This window comes from Ursus americanus, chromosome 1 (genome assembly GCF_024610735.1).
Source record: "Ursus americanus isolate L20-20 chromosome 1, mUrsAme1.1.p, whole genome shotgun sequence".
NCBI lineage: Eukaryota > Metazoa > Chordata > Mammalia > Carnivora > Ursidae > Ursus > Ursus americanus.
In genome coordinates, this window is record NC_142127.1 from 74,840,441 (window position 1) to 74,866,271 (window position 25,831).

The window sequence follows — 25,831 nt, forward strand, 5'->3', positions numbered from 1 at the left end:
AAATTTCTTATTTCCTCCTTATCAGTCTATTTAGTGTTGCTTGAAAGAGAGCTGAACTCAAATAACATATATGCTTGGGGGGAAAAGGCAACACAAAACAACAAGCAGAAAATAGCTAGTTCAAAAGGAACAAAGTGGCATGTTCTTTAATAACAAAATTTGAATGCTGTGGGAGGATTCTTCAAAATCTGGAAAAATTACATTTCAGTATATTCTCACAGTAGCTAGATATAAAAAAAATTAACATTTATTGGTTAAATGTTAACCAGTAATATTAACATTTCAGCACAGTGTTCCAGCACTAGTACTGGAATAAGTACTTCATCATTTTTATTTGAAAGATGTGGTACATGTGAAGTCCCGAATACTTTCCACATCATACTCTCACCCACACACGTCTAGCTACCTCCTGCATACACATCCCTGAACACACTTGGATTCTCTGCCTTTATGTGTTTGCTCCTGGCTTCCTCCTGTTCCAAATACTGCCCCTCATTTAACACTTCCCAAATTTAGCAGTTTACAGAAAAAGTAAATCTATCCCTTTAACATGCTTAAAAATAGAGAAAACACAGGATGTCATATCAACCCTCACACTTTATAAAGAGATCTGGTATTTCCTTTGTGGGTGGTATAAAGAAACATTCTAACTCTGGCAAAGAACAACAAAGTTCATTTTAAGAAAACATATCTTAAAAGAGTAAATTTCTACTATTTGACCTTAACAATGACACTTCAATAAATCAAATACGAGTAAGCTGACAATATCACACACCCCTCTTTGCCCAGGACAAGCAGTGACTTCATAGTCACAAAGATGAGGTACATAATCACAGAGATGAGGTACATTAAAATCTTAAATACGGTTCTAAAGAAGCTCTCAACCCTTAGCAGATCTTTTTAAAAGCCCTGAAAATATGACATTTTATCACTACAAATTCCATGTGATCATCCAAATTTTTCCTACCATAAATATATCACATACAGATTGTCAGTGTAATACTTGAAAGAAAAGAAGTTGACTATAAATACACGCTGAGCTATAAACAGGCTTGTGGGCAATTCAGGAAATGAAGAACAAAGTTTAACATTTATTAAAAGAGCTTGTATTCCCTAGAAACTGTCTTTTATTTTATTTTATTTTATTTTATTTTATTTTATTTTATTTTATTTTATTTTATTTTATAGGAGAGCACTTAGCAAATCTTTAGTGTAAATGACATTTTAAAATCTTTATTGCAATTTCCTTCCCTGTCACCTCCTCTTCAACCCACAACATGTTTATTTAACACAACTGCTAACCATCTAAATTAGAAATTGTCTTTTAGTATGCATTAATGAAATTCTGTGAAAATTCAAGGTTACCAATTCCCTATTTCCAAAAGGCAGTTTTAAAAACGCATATAACAATCAAGTTTTAGCTGATTAAATATTCTTGACTCGCTCCCTCTATTTGCTTCTGTATTTTTGATAATGTACTATTTACTACTCTCCTGATTATCCAGTCTTAACAACCCCCTTGTTAACATTTTATCTTCCAAATGTCCCCTCCATATGCCCACTTCTATTTTTAGCCACATTGTATCCATTTAGATTCAAGGACTCCTTTTCTTTCTCTTGAAGAGCCTCAAAACTGGTCTGTCCTCATACACTCAAATTTTCCTCCATATCTTCGTACCTACATTATGTCATTCTCCTACACAAGAGGTCTGAATTTCATCTAGCCATTGGAGAAAAACCTTATGAACAGTTGGGATAATCAGTAAACAGGCTCAATAATGACAAAGATGATAAAATTAGTAAACAACAATATAAAAACAGCTATTACTAATATGCTCAAAGATTTAAAAGGAAAACATAAACTTGATGATAAGAGAAACAGAAGCTATATCAATCTTAATAAAACACAAGTAGAACTAGTGTACAATATCTAAACTGAAAAACTCACTGGATAACATTAACATATTAAACATTCTCCAGTAGAAAAAAACAGTAGTAGACTTGAAGGCATACTAATGCAAACTATCTAAAATGAAGCATGAAGAAATAAAAAAATAAAAAAAACTGGGGAAAAAAAGGAACAGACCATTAGTGATTTCTGTCATAGTATCAAACTGCCTAACATACATGCAACTGGAGTTACAGAAGAGGAGAGAGGCAGAGCAGAAAGAATATTTGAAGAAATAATGGCTGAAATCTTACAAATTTAACTAAAACTATAAATCCATAGTTCAAAGAAGCTTGACTCTAAGTAGAATAACACAAAGAAAACTCAGAGAGAAAATCTTAAAAGCAGAGAGAGAGAAAAAAAGGACATATTACATTTGAAGGAACAAAGACAAGAATAATCTCACCAGAAGCAATGCAAAGTAGATGACAAGAGATGCACTAAAGTGTATAAAAAGTCAACTCAGAATTCTGTACCAGTGAAAACACCTTTCATAAAAGGTGAAATAAAGACTTTTTCAGACAAGCATAAAAGTGTAACTATTCATTGCCAGCTGACCTATATTACAAGAAATGTTAAACTTTCTCAGGCAAAAAGGATACAAAATGCAAAGTTCAAGCTACAAAAAGAAATAAAAACTGATAGAACTGACAAATCTGTAACTATATAAACATTTATCTCATAATTTAATTTATAATTGACTGTTTAAAGTAAAAATAATAACAATTAATTAGGTATATAACATGTAGATGTAAAAGACATGGCAACAATAATACATAGGATGATGAGGGAAAGAGAAGAATACTGTTGTAAGGATGTCACTTTATGAAATAGTATAATGTTATTTGAGGATGTACTGAGCTAAGCTAAAAAGGAATATTGCAAACACAGAGCAACCACTTAGAAAAATGAGATGTATACCTACTAAGTCAATAGTGGAATTAAAATGGAATCTTAAACAAAACAAAATAAAACTCCAAAACTCAGTTCAAAAGAGGGAAGGAGTGGGGGAAAAAACAAAGAACCATTAAGTGGAACAAAGAGAAAACAAATAATGTACACAGTCTACTGACTCAACCAAACTGATAATTATATTAAATGTAAATGTCTAAACATCCAATTATAAAGTAGAGATTGTCAGACTGAGTTAAAAAAACAACAACAATCTAACCATAAGCTCTCTATAGGAGAAGTCCTTTAAATATTCAGGTAAGTTAAAAGTAAAAGGATGAAAAATGCTATCATACTAATTCTACACAAACTCTTTTCAAAAAATAGAGGCAGGACTATTTTACAACTCATTTTATGAGGCCAGCACTACTGCAATACCAAAATCAAACAAAGACAACGCAAAAAAAAAAAAAAAAAAAGTACAAACCAATAGTTTTCAAAAATGGGGCACACACACATACACACAAAACATTAATAAATCAAATCCACGATTTATCAGAAAGATACTACATCATGGCCAAGTGTGGGTTTTCCCCACAAAGTTAGGTTTAAAAATTCAAAAATAGAAAAAATTAAAAATCAACAGAATTCACCACTTAACAGACTAAGAAAGAAAAACCATCTAAGTAATGGAGAACAGGCATTTGACAAAATTCAACACCCATTCATGACAAAAACCTCTTATCCAACTCCAATTTCAAAAAGGCCATTTTGAAGAAAATGAATGGCAAAACTGTAACTTTTCTCTAATATTGGAAATATGGCAATTCTCATTACTTTTATTAAAAAATATACTGAGATCCTGTACTATTCAAGAAGGCAAGGAAAAGAAACAAAACACATCCAGAATGAAAAGGAACATGTAAAACTGTCTCCATTTGTAGACAACATTATGGTTTACATAGGGAATTCTAAGGAATCTATAAGAAAGTTAATAAAACTAAGCTGGGCTGCCCAGGTGGCTCAGTCAGTTAGGAATTTGACTCTTGATTTCGGCTCAGGTCATGATCTCAGGGTTATGAGATGGTGCCCCACATTGGGCTCTGTGCTAAACATGGAGCCTTCTTAAGATTCTCTCTCTCTCTCTCTCTCCCTCTGCTGCTCCCCTGGCCTCCACTCCCTGCTGGCATGTTCTTTCTCTCTCTCAAAACAAAATAAAAATAAGAATAATTTTTTTAAAAAAATAAAACTAAGTAAAGCGAAGTTGCAGAATACAAGGTCAATATATAATTAATTTCATTTCTATATATCAACAGTGAACACCTGGAGAATGAAATTAAATAAAAAAGGCCATTTACAGAAGCAGAAATAAATATAATTTTTAAGATTAAATTAAATAAAATATGTGTAAGACCTGTATAATAAAAACTACAAAATACTGTTAAAAGAAATTAAAGAAGACCTAAATCAATGGAGAAATAAAACATGTTCATGGATTGGAAGACTAAACTGTCTTAAGATGTCAATTCTCTGAAGTCTATGTAATACCATTCGAAATTCCAGCACTCTTTTTTGGTAGAAATTGACAAGCTGATTCTAAAATTTATGTAAAGATGTGAAAGATTTAGAATGGCCAAAATAATTTTTGGAAAAAAAAAGAGCAAAGAGAGTTTATACTACCTGATTTTAAGATTTACTATTGAGTTACAGAAATCAAGACAATGTGGTATTTATGTAAAGACAGATTTAGGGATTAAAGGAACACAGTGAAGCATCCAGAAATAGAACCACACACACATACGCAAGTGATTTTTCAGTGAAATTACCCAGGTAATTTAATAGGGTGAAAGACAGTGTTTTCAATAATTGGTGCAGAAACAACTAAACATTCAACTGAGGAAAAAAAATCTGGACCCTAACCTCATTCCATATGCAAAATTAACTATAAAATGGACCACTCGGCTAAATGTAAAAGCAAAAACCATAAAACTTTTAAAAGAAAACAAAGGAGGGTGCCTGGGTAGCTCAGTCGGTTGAGTGTCTGCCTTCAGCTCAGGTCATGATCTCAGGGTCCAGGGATCAAGCCCCGCATCAGGCTCCCTGCTCAGCGGGGAGTCATCTGCTTCTCCCTCTCCCTCTGTGCCTCTCTCTCTCTCAAGTAAATAAAAAAATCTTTATTAAAAAAAAATAAATAAAAAAGAACAAAGGAGAATATCCTTGTGATCTTGAAGTATATGAAGATTTTTAGATTTTTCAGAAACAACACACAAAAAATTAAACTATTATAAAAGCAAAAATTGAAAACTAGACTCCAACAAAATTTAAAACTTTTGCTCTTCAAAAGGCATCATTAAGATCATGTAACTAGTGGTTACATGAGTATATATATTTGTCAAAACCAAACTGTGCACCTAAAATGGGCACATTTATTGTATCTTAATAAAGAGATTACAATAAAGTTGAATAAAAAATGGAAAAAACTTTGGGTTTGGATGGATTTCAGAATTTTTTGGAGTTTTAGAAAACTAATGCTATATGATATATAACAACTCCAACTGGTTTTGTAGCAGCACCCCATATTTAAAAACAGTAATACATTGTCAGCAAACAAATATTCACACTAAGTGAAATAACTCTAGAAATAGCTACACAGGTCAGGTTTTGTGTACCAATGAATTTTAGAACCAAAGTTTAGAAAAAACTTTGGGTGTTCAGAGTGTTTTTGATTTGGTCTTACAGATAAGGGCTTATGGGCCTATACCTGTGTTTGAATAACCGATATGTCCTGAGAGCTTCTTAAGTGTCATAAACTGTTGTCAGGTGTCTGCAGGGTATATAAAAAAGCAACTCTGTCCTTGCCGAAGATATAAATAGAAAGACAAGAAGGGATGATAAGTATGATGCAGGTCCTGCTGACCAGGGCTCACATGGTACAGAAGAATCTGACACAGACAACACACAAGGCAGATTTTGATAATTCAGAAGGAGACCAGGAGAAGGAAAGATTAATTCAGTTGGTCTCTAAGGAGATCAGGATGGAAGGCGAGGCCCAAGTTTCATCATGGCAGATCTTACATGCTAGGAATAGCACTTCAATATTTATTAAACTGGACTCACCAGTAATACTCTCTGAGTCTCTGTGACTGATATTCATGAGGTTTTCTTCACCTGTTGGTGATGTAAAAATGGCATTCTGTGATTGACTCATGCAGGATCCTTTCTTGCTTTGGTTGACAAGGACAGCTTTGGTATGAATCAGAGTAAAGGAAATCCATTAAGCCATTCAATAACAAAATGGATCTGGTCGTACAGATATTTTCAACAGCTTTTTTCTGATGAGTCAAATGACATCTGCAGCAATGAGTGCTCTCATGTGATTATCATACCCTGGAGAGTCATGACCTAAAACAAAGAACACATCAAGTGACTTTAGAATTCAGCATGCTCTTTAATAACAGCGGTCCAATTACCTGAAATCTTTGTCATTAAGAATGTCTTCCTAGTGATACATACAACATGGTTAAATCTCAAAATAATTATGTTGGATGAAAGAAGTCAGACAAGGATAAAATACATAGTGTATGATTCCATTTACATAAAATTCTAAAAATGTACACCTATCTACACTAACAGAAAGCACAGCGGTGGCTTCCTGGGCCTGGGGATGGGATTACCAAGGGGCAGGAGAAAAGTTTTGGGGATGATGAATATGTATTACTGTGGTGTGCAGTGGTGGCTTCACAACTATATACACATGTCAAAACATCAAATTGTTCACCTAAAATACGTGAAATCTAATAATAAATTATAATAATGTTGTTTAAAAAATTTAAAGAAAATCAACTGTTTAAAGTAAAATAATAATAATAATACTACATTATGGGGTCTATAACATGTACAGAAGTAAAATGTATAACAATAATAGCACAAAGGCCAGGAAGAGAAAAATGGAAACATACTGTTATAAGGCTTTTATATTATACATGAAATAGTAAAATATTCTTTAAGGTAAACTGTTATAACTTAAAGGTGTATACTATAAACCCTAAAGTACCCAATAAAATAACTCAAGAATTACAGATAATAAACCAACAAAGGAGATGATATGGAGTAACATAGAGTTTCTCAACTCTGGCACTACGGATATTTGGGGATAATGAATGCTTGGTCACGTACATTGCAGGATGTTTAGCAGTATGCCAGTAGAATTCTCTCCCTACACCCTCTCCCAGTTGTAAAACCAAAAATGTCTCCAGACATTGCCAAATGTCCCCTGGTAGGCAAAATCACTCCCAACTGAAAATCACTGACATAAAAGATGCTCACCTCACTTAACTAAATAAAAATGTAAAGAAACTATTTTTCACCTATTTGATCAGCAAACATTAAGTTTTATTATACTTATTGTTGAAGAAGCAGCACTCATACGGTTGATAAAAGTACAAACTGGTACAGGCTTTTTGAAAGGCTATTTGGCAATGTCTACCAAACTTTTAAGTGCACATACACCATAACTCAACAATTCTACCACTAGGAATTTATAATATGGATATACTCACAAAGTATGACAAAATACAGGCACAAGAATGCCTATATGGTATTTTTTTAAAGCATAAACACATGACTGGAATGAAAATATCCATAAAGAAATGGTTTAATAATGGTATACAAATAAATGTAATGCATTAGATATGTGTGTGTACTTGAAAAAATTATTAACAGTTAGGAAAACTGTTCAATACTAATTATAAGCCTGGCTTTATATCAAAAGACAGTCTCTACCAAATAGTCCCTACTTGGCAACTTGCAGCTTCTATTTGTGGCTAATTCATTCTCATGCATACTATTTATAGGCATTGTAAACATTCAGTGTTTTACAAGAGTAACCCCCAAGATATGGAAAGCAACAAAATAAAGACATTAAAAGAGACTGAAAAATGGTCACTGAGGTAGAACAGAAAAGCACTCTCAGTAAATACTAGGAAAGAGGGTTTCAGAGATGAAATGGGCAACAGAATTAAACACTACAGGAAAGGCAAAGGAGAGATTTGGTTTAAAAAAGGGGGTACTAGGATCATAAAATCAATATTAACCTAGAAACCAATTCAGCCAATTAGGCCCCAAGCTAGGCTGCAAGGAGTAAGGAAGTGAGATGGTAAGAATGGAGTTTACTGAGTACAGACCAGGATTTTCAATACCAACTTTCAGGTTTACATGGACCAGTAAAATTTCTAAAACTTCTGTGGTTATTGGCATAGGGTTGCCTTTTTTTTGAAAAATACATTTTGTAAGGAAAAAAAGACATAATGGAATAAACAATTCTTCCCAAAAAAGGAGTTTATAATTTTATGTTGATATAACAACAATTTAATTTTTCTATATTTGAATTCAGAAAATTTTAATAAATAAAAATTCTTAAATTCTATACTAAAAGGCAACTTAAGGAATAGGAAAAGATAGTTGCAAATGACATATCTGATAAAGGGTTAGTATCCAAAATATATAAAGAACCTATAAAACTCAACACCCAAAAAACCAAATAATCCAATTAAAAAGTGGGCAGAAGACATAAACAGACATTTCTCCGAAGAAGACATACAGATGGCCAACAGACACATGAAAAGATGCTCAACATCACTCATCATCAGGTAAATGCAAACCAAAATTACAATGAGATATCACCTCACAACTATCAAAATGGCTAAAATCAGCAACACAAGAAACAACAGGTATTAGCAAGGATATGGAGAGAAAGGAACCTTCTTGTACTGTTGGTGGGAATACAAAACTGGTGTGGTCACTGTGGAAAACAGTATGGAGGTTCCTTGAAAAGTTAAAAATAGAACTACCCTACGATCCAGCAATCGCATTACTAGGTATTTACCCAAAGAATACAAAAATACTAATTCAAAGGGATACATGCACCCTGATGTTTACAGCAGCATTATCTACAATAGGCAAATAATGGAAACAGCCTAAGTGTCCATCGACTGACTGATCTGGTGTACACACACACACACACACACACACACACACACTGGAATATTACTCAGCCATAAAAGACTGAAATCTTGCCATTTGCAATGATATGGATGGATCTAGAGCATTATGCAAAACACATCAGTCAGAGAAAGACAAATACCATATGATTCCAGTTATATATGGAATTTAAGAAACAAAACAAATGAACAATGGGGAAAAGAGAGAGAGAGAGGCAAACCAAGAAACAGACTCTTAACTACAGAGAACAAACTGATGGTTATCAGAGGGGAGTGGGGTAGGAGGGGGGTGTGAAATAGGTGACTGGGATTAAGGAATGTATTAGTAAGGAACACTGGGTCTTGTATGGAAGTGCTGAATCACTATATTGTACACCTGAAACTAACATAACACTGTTTGTTAACTAACTAGAATATAAATAAAAACTTTAAAAAAATCCTATTTTATCTGTAACTGTTTTCTTGAAATATGTCTGTCAATATAGCAATTTGTACTAGCCAGTGCAAAATGAAGTAATACTCAAAAGTATTTTTTTAGGTACTTTAATTCCAGTTGTCAAAAATTCATTTTCATATCCAGGATCAGTCTACTGTATGTAACTGAATTCTTCCCCATGTACCTTATTGTCCATATTGCCATTCTTAAATCAATTACTTGCAAGGGGAATGGAACTAAAATTGGATCAAACCAATAAAGATTTATCTGCCCACCCCTACACCCAGAAATTGGGAGGAGAAAGAAAACAACCTCCCCTGAAGTATATGACCACCAGGTATTTGAACAAAATCTCAACTAGCAGTTCTGCCATCAAAGAAGTGAGGGAGAGGATGATGATGCTTGAGTAGGCAACCAAAACCATCTACTACATAAGTCTTTATGTCACATACGATCTTACCAAGGTCTTTTAAATTATAATATTCCAGAGACCTGGATTTATAGATTATAAAGCCAGCAGTATATTTTTAAAAATAGAATGGTGATATAAATATAAGAATAAACATGCTAGTGTATAATGGGCCTAGTGCAGGGTCAGCAAACTGCCTGAAAGCTGAATTTGGCCTGCCACCTGTTTCTGTATAACCTGTGAGCTAAGAATAGTTTTTATATTTTTAAATAGTTGAAAAAAAATCTAAGTTAAAATGTTTCATAATATGTGACAATTATATGAAATTCAAATTTCAGTGTCATAAATGAAGCTTTACTGGAACACAGCCAGCCTTATTTGTTGATATACTGTCAACCTGGTTGTTTTCATGCTACAATGGCTGAGCTTACTTAGTAATTGTAATAGAGAACTTACAGTCAGGCAAAGCCTAACATATTTACTATCTGACCCTTTACAGAAAATGTTTGCCAACCGATCTAGTAGTAAAATAATTCAAGCATCAAATAACCATCTGTCTAAGTCAATGATTTCCTAGATCAACTTAAACAGGGAATTCCTCCTTAGATCACTACCTCTAGAAGAATTTCAGTAAAGAACAGACTTCTTTCTTCTTTTTTTTTTTTTAAGATTTTATTTATTTATGTGACAGACAGCCAGAGAGAGAGGGAACACAAGCAGGGGAAGTGGGAGAGGAAGAAGCAGGCTCCCAGCGGAGGAGCCCGATGTGGGACTCGATCCTGGAACGCCGGGATCACGCCCTGAGCCGAAGGCAGAGGCTTAACGACTGAGCTACCCAGGCGCCCCCAGACTTCTACTTTCTATACCTACAAGTGTATTTAAAGTTATTTCAATTTCTAAGAAAGCATTTTTTAAAAAGTATAAGTTACAAATTTGCTTGTGAAGAAAGAAGTAGAGAGAGGAAGATAAGGAAGAAAGAAGAGAAGGAGGAGGAAGGGGATGAAAAGAGAGAGAACAGAAGCAAGTGCTTCTCATACTGGTCCAAATTGGTGTGTGTTTTTGATATATTTTTTATAATAATTTTTTATTATGTTTTGTTCGTCACCACACAGTATATCCCTAGTTTTTGATGTAATGTTCCATGATTCATTATTTGCGTATAACACCCAGTGCACCATGAAATATGTGCCCTCCTTAATACCCATCATCCCAATCCCCCACTCCCCCTCCCCTCTGAAGCCCTCAGTTTGTTTCCCAGAGTCCCACAGTCTCTCATGGGAGGCTAAATAGCTACACAATAGCTAAATTGTGGAAGGAGCCGAGATGCCCTTCAACAGATGACTGGATTAAGAAGATGTGGTCCATATATAGAAGGAAATATTACTCAGCCATCAGAAAGAATGATTACCCAACATTTGCAGCAACATGGACGGGACTGGAGGAGATTATGCTAAGTGAAATAAGTCTAGCAGAGAAAGACAATTATTATATGGTTTCACTCATTTATGGAACATAAGAAATAGGAAGATCAGTAGGAGAAGAAAGGGAAGAATGAAGGGGGGGTAAACAGAAGGGGGAATGAACCAAATTGGTTTTTAAACAGAACTATGACTCTTAACCATATTTTAATCAGAGACCACTGTGAAAATCTAATGATAACCTTGGGGCATTCTGCCTGCCATTCACTTACCCACTAGCTGGTTTAATCTTTAATATTTATATTAGCATTCATATTTTTTCTTTTTAAAAAATATATGTATCACACAGAAACAGGAAAAAAAAACTATGGACTACAGATCTTTACTCTATGGACTCTAGATCTTTACTCTAGAGGCTCACTTTTTAATTCATTTTGGAGGTAGTGTTGTTTAGTGTTAACTCTAAATACAAGAATAAAGGAAACCAAGTTGAATATATAACTAAGTCCATCTTCAGAGTCATGAAGGAAGAATCCAGACCTCCAGGGTAATCCAGGAACGTGCCTAACATGAAGAGTGTGCCCCAGGTCAGGGGTGATCTGCAAATGATATGTTCTTCCCAGTGACTCTTAAGAACTAAGTAAACCCTTTGGATATGCCCTGGTCTAAATCAGCTTCTCAGTAGGATTAGTGTGGAGTACCAATGCTGAGTATAAAACAATGTATGCACCTTGGCATTAGGCAAGCCTGAATTTTCATCCTGTTTACTGGTTTTCGGACTCTGAAGACACTATTTAACAGTTCTTCATTGTAAAGGTGGGAGTGACAATTGACTACTCTTTATAGGGAGGGTCAGATATGAGAACTAGATAAAAAATAGAAATTCCTAGTCTGGTACTTCAGATACAGTAGACACTAACATGATCATTCCCTTCAGCTTCCCCTTTTTGTTTGGGCCTGAAGAAAGATGATGTCTTCTGCCTAATTCTTAAATTTCTGGCTCAACAGCCAACTCTAAGCTCAGAATAGCTACCCTGTTTATGTAATAGATGTAGTCTAAAGATTGAATAGTCTTGATATAGAAAGAGAAAAAGACTATAAAATAAAGTGACAAGTGCCTTATAAAGCAAGACTATTGAGGGAGATTATTACTGATTATAACATATATATCTCTTAACAATTATAATAATAATTATTCCTTCAAGGATTCTGGGGAAGGGCTGTTATAATAAAAGCTTTAACTATAACTAGTACCTTTATTCATAGCATGGTAGCTATATTAGTTTCCTATTGCTGCTGCAACAAATTACCACAAATTTAGTGGTTTAAACCAACACCAATTCATTATCTTACAGTTCTGGACATCAAAGGATGAAGTGATTTCAATGGACCAAAACTAAGGTATTGGCAGGACTGTACTTCCTCTGAAGGCTCTAGGGAAGAATCCATTTCCTTGTCTCTTCTAGCTTCTAAGGCTGCATTCCTTGGCCCAGGGCCCCTTCCTTCACCTTCAAAGACAGTAGCACAGCATTTTCAAATCTCTCTGCTTCCATTGCTACGTAACCACCTTCTGCCAAATCACTCTCTACCTCCCTCATATAAGGACATCTATGATTACATTTAAGGCCCAACTATCTAATCCAGAATAATCTCCCCATCTCAAAATCCTTAATTTAGTCCCTTCTGCAAAATCCCTTATGCCATATAAAGTAATATTCATAGGTCCCGGGGGATTAGGATCTGGGTGCCTTGGGCAGCCATTAGTCAGCCTACTACAGTGGTTAAGAACACGGATACTGGAGCTAGACTGCCTATATTTGAGTCCCAGTTCCACCACTTGCTGGTTGTAGAACTGGACAAATTACTTAATCTCGTTTTTTTCATCTGTAAAACGGGCCTAATAACGAGGTCTACTTATTTGGTTGCTATGGGGATTAAGTGAGTTATGAGAGGCTAATAGGAACACCTACTACCTCAGAGGGTCTCTGAGGGAATTACATCAGTTAATACATGTAAAGCTCTTAGAACAATGCCTTACATTACAGTAAATGCTATGCAAATATTAGTTATTATTTCTATCAACACCAAATAGTACTGTTTTATTATCGTTACTGTTATTGTGTCTTATACAAAGTTGGGAACAATGTAAACCCGACTCTTTACCACTTAATGGCATCTTCTCTTAACATAAGAAATCCCATTTACTTCCTGCCCTGTAACAAGTGATGTTAGCTTAGTGCCATTAATCATTTTTCTTTCTACCTCTTGATGCATGAATAAAACAGAAAGCTTGCAGAGCCAGAATCCTAAATGTAGAAGAAACTGCTGACAAACTCTGGCAAGCACAAACAACACATTTTCAGTGCCCTTCCTAGTTTGTACAACATATTCTTAGTACTTCCTTGAGCACCAACTATTTTCTATGCTGGAACTTAATTCACTCTTTTCAGGAACAACTTCACTGCTTTTCTTCAGTCAACCAAGCATGCATTATTTAACAAGAAGCCAGCCTTTACAATTCATGCACATGTAGGAGAAAATAGAGTAAACAGCCAAGTGACTTATTTAAAGAAGAATAAGACTTAAAAAGACCAAAACATGTCATTGATAGAAATATTGCTGAAGAAAATGTGGCTAATGACTTAGTTTAGCCTAGCCATGGAAACAAAATGGTCAACAGTGTGTGCCAAAATATAGGCCCTGTGCCTTAAAAAAAAAATCTTACTACTTCCTTAAAACAGCATACTATGGCCCAAACAGCCTTACAGAAAAGGCTAAAACAATTCAGAGAAACTTCATCTTAACAGAAGCACGAGCCTAGAATTAAAATAAACAGAGGTTTTTTTTTTTTTTAAAGATTTTATTTATTTGTCAGAGAGAGAGTGAGTGAGCACAAGCAGGGGGAGCGGCAGGCAGAAGGAAAAGCAGGGTCCCCGATGAGCAAGGAGCTCAATGCAGGACTTGATTCCAGGACCCTGGGATCATGACTCGAGCTGAAGGCAGCCACTTAACCAACTGAGCCACCCAGGCATTCCTAAATAAAATCTTAACAACAAAAAAAAAGAGTTGGGAAAAAAAAAAGCGGGGGGGGGGGGTAGTGTCACCACCAAAACCCAACCTGAGGAGTGAGCAGCAGAGCTCACAAAGGCAGAGACCACACACCAACATCAAGTCTGGCTGCACTCATGTGCCCTACTACATTACACTGGCTATATTCAGCACAGCTGTTCTATCAGCAGCTGTAAAGTTCACCCTTAGGAAATAGGAATTGTGCCCAGCAAATACTTTGTCCCTTTTTTTAAAGTGATCTTTTTAGATTTAAAGATCAGTAGGGTTTGTTGGGGCGCCTGAGTGGCACAGTCAGTTAAGCGTCCAACTTTTGGTTTCCACTCAGGTCATGATCTCAGGGGCATGCATTCCTTGGCATCAGCCCTGCACCGGCCTCCGTGATCAGTGCGGCGTCTGCTTGAGAGTCTCTCTCCCTCTGTCCCTCCTCCCTGCTCGCTCTCTCTCTTAAATACATACATACACCTTAAAAAAAAAGATCAGCAGGGTTTTCAGAATATGAAATATATGGAGGCAACTCTACTTACAAACAGGTTGGATTCCAAAAGGCTGTTAAATCCATTAGTTTAAAAGTTCAAAACCATGAGTGAGATTTAGGCTTATGGGCTCCGCATTGCCTCCTAACTATATATTTTGAGCATTTTTAAAAACTGCCCTGTTTTGTTTACAATGAACATTTGCTGAGGAAGGCAACCCCTCCCGGCCACAATCTCTACCAACAGGAGAAGGGAGTGAACCTCTGGCAGCTAAGGAATCCACACCAGGGCTTCACCTGCAGATTAGGAAAAACGGTGAACCCATGGTGCCATCTGTGGTTTTTGATAAGGTTCCACAACAGCACTTGCATTCGACACGCTTAGTCCTTAAATTCTTGAACTCCTAACTTTAACTGAATCTTTGACTAAACAGGCATCCCACTTTAACAATGATCCTCTGCCAAAAACCATTTCAAACATTCACACTTCTTCACCTTTGGCTGTCAATTGCACAGGTACATCGTTTTTCATGGAATTGTCCTTCATGATCATTCTTATTGTCTAATCATATATTTAACATGTGTAATTTTCTCACTTTCAGTTTTTTATACCATTTCTACTTATGTGTCCATCAGTCTATCACTAGCACTGCTTTTAGGGACAAAATGGGGTTTGTAATATTTATAAAATACCTCAAAACTATATACATATAAAACAAACATGCTACCGATAACAATAATGGCTGAACTGAAAATGACCACCTGATGGTGACCAGCAGAGCTGAATGTGCTCTGGGGCATACTCTGTCCCTAGCCAGAAAGTTCCTAAATTATACATTTTAAGCAGATGAGCTTGCATTTAAAAAGATTTATAAGAAAGTAAACCTACTGTGCAAGAACAGGGCTTTTTGTCCTATACATTTAGAGATATAATTTTAGATGTCTTGAAATGCTTGGCATTTCATTTCAAGCCAGATATTAAAGGTCTAAAGAAAATTTCAGCCCAATGTCTTGTTTGCAAAAGATAATGAATTTATATTCTTTGAAGTAATCTAGCCCAAACTACTGAAGTGCAAAGGGATGCTGTTTCTCTGTACCTTCCTCAACAAATAGTGAATAGCTAGAGAATGTGTGACAGCTAATAAGTATTTGTGATTCATCAGGGTCTTCAAATCACTAAGAACTAAAACCACCACAGCAACACTGAAGAAGGTTTTCTAGATAAGGAACCACTTGTGAGTCATGATCAATTTTACAGAAGAGCAGCCACATTATACAACTGTGGTTGCACATTCCATACCTTAACTCTTATAATGTTAGGCAAATAATCCAAAAGCAAAAAAATATTATGGGTTTTTTCAAGAAAGCAAGGTCTAGTCATTATCAGAAGCCATTCTGTTTCATATTTCACATTTATATCCTCACCAAAGTACAATGACAGTTATCAAAATGTGACCCCAATTACAAGGAAAATGTTAAATCATGCTTCCATACCTACTCTTTAAGAAGTTATGAAAACAGGATTTAAAAGAATTTATTAAAAGATAAGGTTTTATGGTGCTTAAATAATTAAATGTTACCCGTCTGGAAAAGTCACACAGCCAACGTGCTGGAGTACCAACTACGGCATCTAGTAAAAGGTTATGATTATCACTGGATTTTATTTTCAAATCTTAGAAGTACAATATTAACAATATTAAACATGTTAGTGGGTGTGTTTCCCTTTCCTATTTGGCCTTAGGACAAATTACATATATTGGCATTCTAAAGTTAAATAGCTCCTTTGTATTTGTATTGGACTATGAAGTAACACATACTATATAACCCATTTATTTTTTACAGATTCTTATTTTGTTCTCCATATTCCCTAATTAGTAATATTACAATTGAGAAATCTATACTTAGATAACTTAATCCCTCTTTGCCTCAGTTTTCTCATTTATAAAAGAGGGACAATCATAGTACCTTTCTTCTAAGTTATGTGGATTAAATGTGTTAATATTTATAAAGCATATATAACAGTACTTGAACAGTAAACATTATTTATGTGTTAAATATAATTTAAAAGTTAAATAAATAAAGAAGTAGAATTATAAAATACAACAATACCAGGGCACCTGGGCAGCTCTGTCAGTTACTGTGTCTGACTTGATTTCAGCTCAGGTCATGGTCTCAGGGTCCTAAGATGGAGTCCCGATTTGGGCTCCGTGCTTAGTGGGGAGTCTGCTTGAGGTTCTCTCTCTCCACCTCCCTCTGCCCCTGGCCCCTCCCTCTCTCTCAAATACATAAATAAATTAAAAAAAAAAAACCCAAACAATACCATTTCATGATACCTGGTTATCTGGACATAGAAGATTCAGGATTCAGATCAGTTCCTACCCTTCCACATTGTTAACAGCTCTACTCTCAAAAGGGACATGCTCTTATAAAAAGCATGTCTATATTTCACCTGGAACTGCCACCTAGCAGTCATTCAGGAGTTCTAACAATTATTCTTACCTAAGGTAATTCTTTCTTGTCACTAACTACTAGTGTTAGGGAAACTCTTACAAAAATTTCCCCCCAAAAAAAGCCCATGGTGAGAATGCATGATGGGAGTATAGCCATTCAAAGGAACCAACAGAAACTATAGTCAAATTAAGTATATATGTACCCTAAGATCCAGCAATTTTGCCCCCAGTAATTACCTATCTCAAAGAAATTCTCCTATCAGCCTATAAAGAGACATGTAGGAGACTGTCTCCTGTATTGTTGTTAGTGATAGTAAGGTGAGGGCCTACTTCCTAGGGAGCAGATTGGTAAAATGTGGTGGATACAAACATGGAACAACACAACCCTAGAAATACAGTGCTGAGTGAATTAAGCAAGAAGCAAAATTAGAGAGCTACCATAATGACATTTACACAATAAATTAAAATTTTTTTCTGCATTAAACTTATAAACATATTAAAATGCTTGCCCTGTGGGTAGGAAAGTGGGGGAAATTTGGAGCAAGGTATGAGATAAAAGGGAAATTTTTAAAAAAACCTATGGAAGCCCTACTGTTCTTTCGGCAGACTGCTTCTCATATAATTATCATTGTGCCTCTTTAATTCTTAAAGTTTGAACATGTGCCTGAACAGGAAACATTTGCTTTATATATTACTACCTACCTAATCTAAAGCAGTGTAATTAGATTTCAACTAAGGAAATAGTAAAAAAAAAAAAAAAGAGAGAGAGAGAGAGAGATTCGGCCTCAATATTGGCATTTTCAGGTACTTGGTTAACTGGTAAAACTTTGAAGGGAAAAACGTTTAAGTTCAAAGATGACGAGTTTAAAAGTAGTGAATAAGCTACATTCCTTAAACTTCTTTCTTATCTGATGAAAATCAGCCATATGCTACCCTGGAAATTTTCATTCAGTTTCTCTCTCTTTAAAACACAAAAGCACAACACATAAAATATACACATATACACCTTTGTTTCTCATTATAAACTAATATATTAATTCAAAAAAATTCCAGGCAGTAGAGAAATATGAAGAATCAAATGAAAGCTACTTGTCATCTTTTACCAGCTTTCATTTGGAGACAGAATGTTAATATGCTGTTTAGCAACCTACTCATTAATCTTTCCAAGTCAACATATTATCAATCTATACCATTATTTTAATGTGAATTACACAGAACTTAAAACATACAATTATATAAGCACGACAGTTTCCATCAGTGACTTCCTAACAATTAACAGGTTATTCATCCACTTTATTTATTTATTAAGGATTTATATATTTATTTTAGAGAGAGAGAATGTGCATGGCTGTGGGAAGAGGATGGGGGGGGGAGAGAATATCCTCCAGCAGACTCCCCATTGAGCATGGAGCCTGACTCAGGGCTTGATCCCAGGACCCTGAGATCATGACTTGAGCTGAAGTCAACTCAAGAATCCACAACATGGGCCAGCAAACTTTTTTGTGAAAAGCCAGGTAGTAAATATTTTAGGCTTTGCAGCCATGTAAGGCTTCTATTACCAATTATCTTTGTTGGTTTTTTTCAACCCTTTAACAATGTAAAAACCATTTTTAGCTCACATAACTGGCTGAATTTGGTCCATAGGCTATAGTTGGTTGACCTCTGGTCTATACCTTAAAATCATGGTATTTTGCACCACAGAATAAAACACTGCAACATCAAACTTTTACAGAAAATGCAATAAATAGCTGAATAAGTATTAACAACATCATCTTTTCAAAACTAATACTAGACAGGAATTCCATCTTTTACTTGACATTTCAGTGTGACAGTAGGTATCAGAGGAAATAGTACATATATAAAATCCTTAAGATAGACTTGCCTACTAATTACACATTCCTAATTTAATGCACTTTTCCAATACCCATTTTTTTCAAAATCATTTCTATAAAAAATTGTGATTGGCTTAGAAATATGAAAAACAAAGCAAATTATTATCTGGCAGTCAAAAATAATTTAGTGATGTCATATGGTAGTTTAGTCAAAGAAAATGGGATAGAAAATAGCTCAAAGATACTAAATAAAAACAAACCTCAAAAGGGTACACTTCAGTCTCACATTCACAAATAGTGTTGATTTATTTCTCCAAGGAAAGAAACTTGACACTTAAACTCTATCTCAAATCCTATATCCTTTTAAGAGAGCATTTGCTTCTCTGTATGATCCGGCAAAAAAGCTATACAATGTTATATAGTATATTCAATTTTAATACTGCAAAAGCTTTTTCAAGATAGGGTTTTCTTAGAATTTCTAAAGAGTGGAGACTGAGTTTAGTATGAGTTATTTAAATATTTTAAAGCTTGATAAATGGAGAAAATAAGATTTATTCAAAGATTATTATCACATTATACCTAATAAGGTACACATTTCACCATCTGAACATACGACAGCAGAGCTCCTCTTAGGAAACGAATGCTTTTTGTTTGGGAAAATACACAGAGGGGTGCCTGGGTAGCTTAGTCGTTAAGCATCTGCCTTTGGCTCGGGCCCTGATCCCAGCATTCTAGGATCAAGCCCCACATCAGGCTCCCTGCTTGGCAGGAAGTCTGCTTCTCCCTCTCCCACTCCCCCTGCTTGTGTTCCCTCTTGCTGTGTCTCTCTCTGTCAAATAAATAAGATCTTTAAAAAAAAAAAAAAGAAAAAAAGAAGATACACAGAAAAGCCACTGTAGAAGGTGAGGCCTTGAAGCATCAAAAGGAAGGCTAAGGGGCGCCTGGGTGGCTCAGTTGTTAAGCGTCTGCCTTCAGCTCAGGGCCTGATCCCAGGGTCCTGGGATTGAGCCCCACATCGGGCTCCATGCTCTGCTGGGAGCCTGCTTCTTCCTCTCCCACTCCTCCTGCTTGTGTTCCCTTTCTCACTGGCTATCTCTCTCTCTGTTAAATAAATGAATAAAATCTTAAAAAAAAAAAAAAAGGAAGGCAAAGATGCTCTGCATAAGACTAGGGAAATAACTGTATAACTGTTTTTTCTTTCTCTGGAGAGGGAGAGAGAAGGCAAGGGAAAGAAGCCCCATCTAGATGGCAGTAGCTCAGAGGCCACGAGAACACCAGGAATTTGCAGAAATCTTAGGGAGGGTTTTGGTTTCCCCATAACATGAAACTGAAGGTTCAAACCAACCATTTAGCTTTTACAGGGTCTGTCTGGACACTCAGCAGACATTTGGGTTATAGACATATTAAAATATTTGTTCACAAGTGCAGTTGGTGTCAAGAATTTATATTCTGGGATATTAATAAAATGACCATAGCTATTATATTTTTTAATCTTTTTTAAAAAAAACAGAAATTTATGGGCTTTTCATTAAAAAAAAGGAAAAAACAATTATAGGTCTTCAAATATGAGTAATACAGAGTAAATGGCACTACAGAGTTTAGGATTTCCTGTTCTCTTAACCAAAAATGGGGGGAAACATCTTGAGCAGAGACATTTTATACAACAGATTCCACAAAAGAATATGTACCCCTAGAACCAAATAAATCCTTCCCCAACAAATCAGGACGTATTTTCTTTCAGTGTTGAGTGGCAAAATTTAGGTAGTAGATTAAATCAAAAGACATTATCACCTGAAAACCTACAAAGAGTTCACAGAAGATTAAGAAATAAACTGAACAGATGTAATTGCTGGCCGACTTAAGAGTATTACTGTATAATCTGCTCTTCAGAGCTTACCGTCAAGGAAAATAGCTAAGATCCCTTGAAACACCACTTTAACACAGCAGTAGGGTAAATACAAATTTTAAAAACAGAAATAATTAAATAAAAGGAGAAAACCTGTGTCTTCCTTTCTTTTTGCCCCCTTTAACAATCAAATTTAAACTTGCTTTGGGAGGCTTAAGATGATCCTAAATCCTTCAGTTATTTTAAACTTATAGACTTAAAAGCACAAAGTAGAAGTTTCCAAAAGATGCCAAAAGAAAAACTGTAAGTACTACAGCTCTTCAGATCAACAAAGTAATCAGTGGCACCAGAACGTGCAATCTTACATGACCAGGAACAGGGTGTAACTTAAAATGGGAGTGAGTGCAGGACAGAATATTATAAACATATTTATAAACATATATATTTCTAGAATGATTTTTTTAAAAAAATATTTTATTATTTATTTGAAAGAGAACGCACACACAGAGAGAGAGTGAGAGGGTGAAGCAGAGAGCCCAATGTGGGACTTGATCCCAGGACCCTGAGATCAAGACTTGAGCCGAAGGCAGACGCTTAACCGACTGAACCACCCAGGTGCCCTCTAGAACAATGTAATTCTACTAAGCAAAAAAATGCTCAAATTACATTGAGGTATTAGTCATTGTTTTCCAAACCAGTTGTCACAATTAACTCCAGGACTTCAAGGTAAAGGGGAGAACTGACATGTAATAGGTGATTCTGTTTTGCCAATGAAATTCAGGAACCAAGTAAGAACAGATCAATTTTTTGAGCTATGGCTATTATCTGCCACTCAGGAGACAATTAGAGTCTGAGCTTGATGGGCACAGTAAGTAGGCAGCTGAGAACATTTAAGAACCCTCTTTCTCCATCTGCCTTATTAATAGTTAGTAGCCTCAGTTCTTCAGGATTTTATCACAGGTCTTCTCCTTTCTCTCCCTAAGGAATCTCATCTACTTCAAAGGCCTTAATTTCCAATTATATTAAAATTACTTCCCAAATCTCTACCTTTAACCCAAATTGGCATATGATTTTAAACTGGAACTCTCAATATCAGCTTGTAATCAATACCATAAATTCATCACTTTCCAAACTGAAATTATATCCTTCTCCCATGAAATGTTTTTTCCTGCTTTACTAATTAGTTAATATTATCAAGTCACCTGATCAGCAGAGCCAAAAATCTAAGAGACATCCTTCTTCTCCTCAATACTTGCTTTCCAGGTAGTCACCTATTCCTGTCAATGTATTCTCTAAGCCTTTGCTATGGCCTTAGTTCAAGCTCTTCTCTCTGGTTACCTGGTCCACCAGCCTCAGCCCTCTTCTACTCTGAGCTAATGAGCCTCTTGGAATACTTACTGCTACTCAGCCCACCCTTCCCCATTCCCTTAGGGTACTTTTCCTTAAGCTTCAGATGTCCTCCATGTCTAAACGCATGTGCGTGCGGCATACACATGTATATATACACACACACACACAACTTTTTTTTAAATAATTTTTTATTATGTTATATCACTCACCATACAGTATATCCTTAGTTTTTGATGTAGTGTTCCATGATTCATTACTTGCGTATAACACCCACTGCTCCATGCAATATGTGCCCTCCTTAATACCCATCACCGGCCTATCCCAATCCCCCAGCCCCCTCCCCTCTGAAGCCCTCAGTTTGTTTCCCAGAGTCCGTAGTCTCTCGACACACACAACTTTTAACTTGGTTTCTCCTGTCGACACACACAACTTTTAACTTGGTTTCTCCTGAAGATTGTTCTATAAGGGGAAAAATATAGTAACTATGGAAACCAAAACATAGTTCACTTGATTGTTCTATTGTATATTAAGAGCAGACATCCTGGCATATTGATTCTTCTTTAGTGAATTTGCTTAGTGTGTCTTTTCCTCCAGACCTATCAACTCAGAATACACTGAGAAAACTTCAGTTTCTAGACACGAACAATTGAATAGGAGACCTCTCTGCCTTGTGAAACTTTTCCTGAGCAGAAACTATTTTCTTCTGACAATAAAAACAACCCAAAACCTCTTTGTTAAATTCATGACTTTACTGTAGAACAAGTGAAACTAGCATTATAGAAGTTTTCTAAGATCAGTTTATAATGTTAAATAATTGATAACAAAGACACAAGAGCCTTCTGTGTTTCAAATGAAAAATGCATGATAAAGAAATATATTCTCAATTCTGTTCCAAATTCAGTCTTTTCTAATAATAGCTAATGGGGACAGAGCACTTACTATGTGTTAGGCATTGCAATAAATGCTTTATGCACATGATCCTTTTTAATTCTCACAACAACCCCAGGATGTGAATAATATTATTCATTTTATAGATAAGAAAACTGAAGCTTAGAGGTTAATTAACTTACCCAAGCTAGGGAGACCCCAGAATCAAACACAAGACTATGTTTTTCCAAAGCTCGGACCTCCAACCTCTGAGCTCTACTAGCAAGAGACTAGGAGTGTGAAGGACAGTGAGTGTGTGTAGTTTGAGAAATTCTCTCTTCACTCCACTTTGTAAAAACACATATTGATTAATGAATAAAGAAAAACAATAAGCTTCCAAATTTTTTTTAGTCTCCATTTTTTTCTTAAGTGGGTTATAATTTGCTTTTAGAAATAAGTCATCTGATCCCAAAGTTGGCTGTATTTACAATGAAGCAGAATGATCTGTGTTTTTATGTATATCATATGCCATAAGAACTCCAAATCTGAGTTTGATTTTGTCTTTTTTAAAAAAGATTTTATTTATTTGAAAGAGAGAGAGCGAGCGCACACAAGTGCATACGCAGAAGCATGGGGGAGGGACAGAGGGATAGGGAGCAGCATGAGGGATTTGATCCCCGGGCTCTGGGATCATGACCTGAGCCACCCAGGCTTTAAAAGGGCTGTTCTACAGTATCAAAAAAATGATGCAGATGTATTACCATAAATTGGGAATAATTCTGTTATGTGTTATGAGCTGCTAAAATTAGTGGAATATAGACCAAAATAAATCCTTATTCCAATAAGCTAAGTCCACCTGTATCTTAATATCTTACAAATGCCAGGCATTCAATATTTATTGAATGACTGAATTAACCTCTAGTCAAGTTATATCCTTGTAATCTGCAGTAGGTTAAACTACATTAGAAACCTAAGACTGTCACAGCATTTGAAAATTGACGGTTTTCTTATTAGCCCAATTTATAAAAATCTATATAGGTTTCTTATGAGTTTCAATAAGAGATGTTAGTTACGCGCAGAGCTATATCAATTAAGCCCTCCAGTTACAATGAAGTTGCAAATATCCCCTAGAGATGGGTTTGACACACTGGCAAAACCCACAAAATATTTAATAGCAACTCCCCCCGCCAAGTTTTCTTATTTTAAAAACATTGGTAGTAAGATATTTTCCCCCTAAAGTTAAGACATAGAATGAGAAAAGTCCAACTGCTATGGGGAGGGGGGAAGTCCTTAGATAGAACAGACTGAAAAGAATCTGATGACTCAGGGTCATTACTATGACTAGCAATCACTGCATTATAACATAGTGACTACAGCTATAACCTCCAGGATCATAAATTCTTAAAGAGCACTTTCTTCCTACAGTAAATGGCGTGAAATGCTAATTTTTGGAGATTTTAAGTCTACTTCTCACTTTGTTCTTCCCCCTTTCTGGGAGGCTATCAACCATTACACTCCACTGTTGCAGTGTGGCTCTCTGCTTTCTAACCTTCTGTTGGCTGAGAAACCAGATAACCAGGTTATCAGAGAACCCAGAAGGCGTCTGCATGAGACTGAACCCAAGGACCTGTTTTTCTGCCCATGGCTGGTTCTTCAAGTACCTCTTTCTTTCATCCTCCAGCAGGGATTTAGTTGGCTTGCTTCTCTTCCTTTAGCAATCTTGTCAAGTGCTTTTCTCACCTGGTGTTCTTTTTTCTTTTCAGTAGGCTGGCTATGAGAATACATTCTGTCCCTTCTTTACTATCTTCCAAGAAAAGTATAGGTTCTTCTCTCTTGTGAGAATTTTAATGTTAACTGATATAGAGAAATACATAGTGGATTACAAACATGGAAAAAATGGTTTAGGAAATCTTAACATTTTTCATTATGATTTTACTTCTTAATCAATATTTACTAACTCCTCATCTTGGGTGTTACCAGAAGACTATGTGCTCACTTTCTTTCTTGCTACAACACTGCAAGCTCTTTGAATGAAGGTATTTTGTTTTTGTATGCCCCAACGCTAAAGGCAATGGATACACAGTAGGCTTGCAATACATGCCTAACTATAAGCTTAAAGATGAAAAATGTCAATACACTGAATTACAGAAGTAATTTAATGAACAAAACTGATTACTAATACATTTCAGCCCCACATCAATTACATGAATTGCCTTGAAAAATTAAGCAAAGATTGAACATTTGAAAGAAAACACTGTCTTTGCTTTATGAAAAACTATTATGAGTTTGCTGTTAAAACGGTGCTTTATCATTTTTATAGCAGTTACACAGTACCCATTTTCTTGTAAAAACTAAAAACTATTTGTCAGTGTCACAGGAAGGCTAACTCAGAATCTTTGTCTTGTTGCTTAGTTTTACCACGTTTTCCACTAGCTACATTTGCAGTTGTTTATGGATGCATTTAAAATAACCCCACATCAATTTAAGAAACAAAAGAGATGAACATAAGGGAAGGGAAGGAAAAATAAAATAAGATAAAAAGAGAGAGAGGCAAACTATAAGAGACTCTTAACTACAGAGAACAAACTGAGGGTTGTGGGAGGGGAGGTGGGTGGGGGGTTGGGCTAAATGGGTGATGGGCATTAAGGAGGGCACTTGATGAGATGAGCACTGGGTATTATATGCAAGTGATGAATCACTAAATTCTACTCCTGAAACCAATACTACACTATATGTTAAATAACCTGAATTTAAATAAAAACTTGGGAAAAAAATAAAGTGAGAAAATAAACAAATAAAAAATAAAATAAGCCCCACATCAAAGGAAAATGATCAAGTATCTTC

General features: G+C 35.6%; 1 protein-coding gene across 4 annotated transcripts in view; it reads right to left on the reverse strand.

The window, feature by feature from the left end:
- Positions 1-25,831, reverse strand: part of TRAK2 (trafficking kinesin protein 2) — a 66,826-nt gene that overhangs the window by 31,949 nt on the left and 9,046 nt on the right. For 2 of the 4 annotated variants that reach the window (XM_045806491.2, XM_045806492.2), the window contains one exon: positions 5,957-6,241. In XM_045806491.2, the coding sequence (XP_045662447.2) occupies positions 5,957-6,047 (91 nt within the window). In that variant the 5' untranslated portion in view covers positions 6,048-6,241. Of the gene's footprint in view, positions 1-5,956; positions 6,242-14,694; positions 14,808-24,648; positions 24,842-25,831 lie in introns of those variants that run through there. The other 2 variants (XM_045806493.2, XM_045806494.2) reach the window with 2 other exon arrangements.